Source organism: Arvicanthis niloticus, chromosome 11 (genome assembly GCF_011762505.2).
Source record: "Arvicanthis niloticus isolate mArvNil1 chromosome 11, mArvNil1.pat.X, whole genome shotgun sequence".
Classification (NCBI taxonomy): Eukaryota; Metazoa; Chordata; class Mammalia; order Rodentia; family Muridae; genus Arvicanthis; species Arvicanthis niloticus.
The window spans coordinates 60270477-60275549 of record NC_047668.1 but is presented as its reverse complement, the minus strand read 5'-3'; the positions used below and the strand labels follow the sequence as shown (position 1 = coordinate 60275549).

At 53.3% G+C, this 5073-nt stretch overlaps 1 protein-coding gene and 1 long non-coding RNA gene across 2 annotated transcripts; both read right to left on the bottom strand.

Moving 5' to 3' along the window:
- Positions 1 to 677: 677 nt before the first annotated feature.
- On the bottom strand, positions 678 to 1287 carry LOC117717301 (uncharacterized). The gene is made up of 3 exons (XR_004607876.2): positions 1191 to 1287; positions 973 to 1045; positions 678 to 806 (listed from the first exon to the last, which is right to left on the bottom strand). It is a non-coding gene; the product is annotated as an uncharacterized LOC117717301 (long non-coding RNA).
- Positions 1288 to 1953: 666 nt separating this feature from the next.
- On the bottom strand, positions 1954 to 4597 carry LOC117716751 (proline-rich protein 30-like). Its single transcript, XM_034513774.1, has 3 exons — positions 4275 to 4597; positions 4143 to 4193; positions 1954 to 3693 (listed from the first exon to the last, which is right to left on the bottom strand). The coding sequence occupies exon 3, from the start codon at positions 3328 to 3330 to the stop codon at positions 2179 to 2181; it is 1152 nt and encodes a 383-aa protein (XP_034369665.1). The 5' UTR covers positions 3331 to 3693; positions 4143 to 4193; positions 4275 to 4597; the 3' UTR covers positions 1954 to 2178.
- Positions 4598 to 5073: the final 476 nt, after the last annotated feature.

Here is a 5073-nt window from a genome sequence, read left to right as displayed (position 1 = left end):
AGAAGGATGGCCATGCTTCCAGGCTCTTGGGCATCTTCACATATTTCTAGAAAAGGAAGAGTTCAACTCTGGAGCCCTGGGAGGCAGAGGGAACAAGGCAGGCAGTGTGGCCTGAGCTTCAGACCACACTGTCCTAAATGGGTCCACAGGTGAAAGCAGGGCTCCCAAGACCCAGAGTGATGGGGAGGCCACCGGCAAGCTTTGGCTGAGGGACCAGCAGTACCCATCAGTCGCATCAGAAGCAGTTTCTGCCGTTGGGCTCCATGATTCTGCTCTGGAAGGTGGCACTGTCCAAGGCTGATTCCCATCGGTCAGGAGGTTAAAGAAAACCTGGGAAGGCACTCTGGAGCAGCAGGATGGTTACAATAATAAGGCCGACACACAGCACGAGCAGGAGCCATATAGGAACACTCCCTGTGGGCAGATCGAGGGAAGAGGTGAGTGGGCAAAGATACTTTGGAGCTTGAAACCAGAACCCTTAACCGCTTTCATTCAAGGAGGGGCAGATGGATGGGTAAAAACAGTCTATTTTCCCGGGGACAATTTTTGCTATAGCGAAAGATGAAGTTGTACCCTCCACCCCCCCCTGCCCCCACACACACCACCACCACCACCAACGATGATGACAACGACGATGACGAGTCACGCCGTGAGGGCAGCAGGTTCAACTGGCAATGACTATCCACAGCCACAGAGAAAAGAGCAGTTTCATGGGGCCCAAGAAGCTTTGGCCCACAACCCTTCTCAGGTAGAAAGGTCACATCTGTCACCACAATGCCATGGGCCTCCTTCACATAATACAGGCGCTGGGGGGGAAAGCAGTGAGGAAAGCCGAGTTGGAGGCTGCCTTCCGGAAACATGCTCCACAGTCCTAACAGGCTTCCCCTGTGGCCTGGGCCACATCCTTCCTGTGTAATCAGGGCAGAGTGAGCTTGGAACCCTCCCATGGGTTGTGCCAACCGCTACCATTACCTGGAGAGAGAAAGCTATGTAGATGGCGACAGAGCCAGTGACCGTGCCTAGGCCTAGGAAGGTACCCGATTCACTGTAACATACAACAGAGGATTCATTGTTCTGGAAGCTTGTGCAGAAACCCTCTCCCTCAACAGTGGTCCTTAGAGACTGAGTCAGGACTCATTCCCGAGCTCCCTCAAGTGCCCACCATCTCACCAAGCAGTAGGACTTCACACCTGACACTGAGGCAGGAAATGACTTCAGGGCCACAGGACCTGGTCCAAAGAGGCAAGAAGGTGGAACTGTCCCAGGCTGTGAGGTAGCAAGGTAGGGGCTGACTTAGGCGCTTGTGGGCTATCTGCACTGTGAAGAGTCTCAGCCCACTGGGCTGATCTGGAACCTGCCCAAACTTCTCCTTCTCTTCCTCCCCTCCTCCCTCCCTCCCTACCCCCCCCCCCGTGTCTCTCTCTCTCTCTTTCTCTCTCTCTCTCTCGTGTGTCTGTGTGTGTGTGTGTGTGTGTGTGTGTGTGTGTGTCCCCACTGAAGACAGAAGAGGGCATTGGATCCCCTGGAACTAGAGTTACAATTGTGAGTTGCCCAGTGGGTGCTGAGACAGCATCTCTCTAGCCCTTCTGAAGGAGCCTTCTAGTTTCTGGTCTGTTCGTGTGCTATACATGATACTTGTGCTCTCCTAGAATGAGTCGCTAGCAATGTCCTTCCCTGTGAGGACAATGAGCCACTGTGTCCTAGTCAACCCAGGCTGTCCCTGGAGAAATAGACCTATTGGCCTAATCTTTGATTCCAATTGTGTGTCCACGGACTTGAATTAAACACGAGAAGGCCCTTGTAGAGGTCTCTAAGCATCAGGTACTAGAGTGGACTCAAGTACGTAGCATTTGGTGTCCTTCATCCTTCCATCCCCCGGCCTTGTGTGGGACTGGCCTTATCCCATAGCCATTGATTCTGCCCTGTGGGCATAGTGGACGCAAACACAAGATTCTCAGAGTTAGGCTTTATTGGATACACTGAAGGCTAAATGAGGCCTTGGGTGCCTCTGGTCTCGTCAACTAGGGGAGTTCCCAGGGTTCAGAGCAGGAGAACACACCTGGCTTCTGGCCAGGCAGCCCTTCAAGGTGTCTCTGTGCCTCCCCAAGGTCTGAGGAGGCCTGTTTGGGAGGATGGGGTTTGGAGGGGGTACTCCAGAGGGTCTCCGCTGCTCTGGAATTAAGATGACGACTTTCGGAGAATAGACTTTAGGGGCACAGACCTCTTTGAGACAGAAGACCTGGGCTTTGGGGATGCAGTGGCCTGTCTTGTCTCCTGAAGTAGAGACCTGGAACACTGGCTGGGTTTTGGTGATTGAAGGTCTACAGACTGGAGGCTCCCGGCCTGGAAGGATGTGCCAGAAATAACTGATGCCTGACTTGCAGGCTTTTGACTATGGGAGGCCTCTTCCTGGGACTCTACTCCCGTCGGACATTTTTTGAGCAACAGATGTAAATCCTTTGCCTGGCGCCGAGACAGGTGGAGGCTGAAGCCAATGCCCATTTGGAGGCACCCAGATTCCAGGCCCTGGACACAGAGTTTAGGGAAGGCAAGCAGCCGGGGTATAGTCTTGTACTTGGAGGTGGGGCAAGATGGGGTGCGGAGCTGGAGGCACACTAGACATATGGGGTACTCCAGGACTGGGGCTGGGCCGGTTGTGCCTAGCCACATGCGCTGCAGAAGTTCTAGCTTCAGGTCTCCTTGAATTCTGTGGTGCCCCACATGGTCCACCAGGGCTTGGGTGAGGGCCTCTATGTCCTTGAATTCTGCAGGGGCCACCTTGCTTGGCACACATCCCCCTGCTACCCCAGAGGACCTGATGCTTCTGGATGGAGGTCCCTGCCATGCTTGCTCGGTACTCGGAATCTCTGGAGAAGGTGAAGTGGGGCTGGGGGAAGTGATCGTGGAGCTTTGAAAGTCCTGGAGGCAGGAAGAGGACTGGTAGGAGTGAGGAGAGGAACTTTGTAGCTGGGAAAGAGAGGAGGAGCGGGTAAGAGGGGGAGAGGGGCAGACCTGATACTTGGAGGGAGACGTGGAATGGGGGGAGGGAGAGGATCTTGGGCGAGAGGAGTAGAGAAGAGGAGCAAAGTCAGAATTTGAGTCCGAAGAGTAGATGTGAGGCCCAGGAGTGAGGGTCTGTGTCAGAGGAGAGAAAAAATATGCCTGCGTGGTGGTGGGCAATGGCAAGTGGGAAGAAGGGAGGGTCTGATGGGGAGAAAGAGATGCTAAGTTGGGTGGAGGGGAGTCCACGAACTGTGAGAAGACCTGAGGGGGACACTCTGGGGGTGCTGCGTTCTGTAGCAGCACCTGGTCCTTGTTTTGAGGCAACATTGCCTTGAATCAGGAGGGAAGGGGATGGGGTGACAAGACCAGTGGTTAGAAACACCTAACAGTCAGTGTAGGGATCTCTGAAGCCAGCTGTGGCTGGTGGCCAAGACTGCCTTCTGTGCACAGTGTGGCTGCAGCAGCCTCGTTCTGCTGCAGGCATCAGCAGCAGGCCAAGGGGACACACAACCTCTTCTACCTGGCTGTGGCGTGCTCAGTCCGGAGCCTGCATCTAAGCTTGGCTCCTCACGTTTCCTCAGCCATTCGCTGGGGATGTATGGAGACAGAGAATGAGAGCTGTCCCTGGGGAGCTGAGGGACAACCGCAACTCTGTGGGTGGAATCAGGAGGAAGACACAGTCTGTAGGACCTGTGGAGAAAAAGACAGAGGTCAAAATGTCGGGATGATTGGTCCACTTCTAGATTCTGCGTCAGGTGCTCAATTCCAGTGTGAACTCAAGACCCTCAAAGTGAGGTCTTTGGATGTAGTTCAGCTGGTACATTGTTTGCCTAGCATGCATGAAGTCCTTGGCATGATCCCCAACACCACTTAAGGGTGGCATGCTGGCACAAGCCTGTGATCGCTGTGGGGATATAAGGAGCTCGAGGCTAGCCTGGGCTCCATGAGTCTGTCTCAAAACAACAAAGACTAGCAGTTTGTCACCTTTGAGGTCAGAAAATCTGGCAAGGTGCTGTAGAGAAGGCTAGAAAAGTGGAGATTGCGGCTGGAAAGAGGGAGGGGCTGAGGGGAAACGGGCAGCAAAGAGCAGCGAGGGCCCAGATGGGGACAGGACTGGAGAGGACTGTGCAGTGCTTTACCAAGGCGCGTGCCTTCCACCGTTTCAAAAGACACGTCACCAAATAGGGGACCTGGAAGAGAAAGCAGAGTCACGAAACAGTCTATCTACCCGCGTCCTGCCCCCACACTCTGACCCCTAAACTGACTCTGACCCAGTATTCCAGTCTGAGTGGTGCCCTCAGTCCTTCTTCTGGTACACAGAGCTCTTCCGTGGCACAGGATTTTGCCCTAATCCTGACACACAGATTTTGTAAGCAACCTGGTTTCCTGGCATGCTGGTTCCCCTGGCCTCTTGTCACCCTCAGCACCTCAACCCTCAATCTTCTCCCTCAGGCTGGCCTTGGTTGAGAAGGATTATCAGAGCCAGTGGCAGCAACAGTAGGGCCAGCTGGTGAAAGGCTCCAAGAGACTGAGGCTTTGCTGCCCCCAGTGAGAGCTGAGGGGCTCATTCCCTGAAAGCAGCTCTCTCTCTGGCATCAAAAGCCTATGTCACAGAGGTCAGATAATGACATCATAGATTCTGCCTTCTCCTTGCCCTCAGTGCTCTGGGTGTTTCTCAGGGACCTGCAAATGATGTTTTGATAAAAATTTTCAGGTAGAATGGTTTGATGTATACCCACAAACCCAGCTCTGCTTGTCTGCTCTTAACATTTACAGCTCTCATCAGTCTCCAGGAGGCAGGGCTGAGCCTTGCACCTTCCTCATAGGCTTGCTGTCTGAGGGAAGTAACTGTGCTCCGTACCCTTTCGTCTTTGGAATATTACTGTATATTTTAATAGCTATTTTAAATGATTTTGTTTATTTAGATGTATGTCACGTGCTTGCATGTGCCCTTGAAGACCTGAAGAGGGTTGGATCCCCTAGAGCTAGAGTTTTAGACATTTGTGAGTTGCCTGATAATGGTGCTGGGATCTGAATTCCAGGCCTCACAAGCAGTGAGTGCTCTTAACA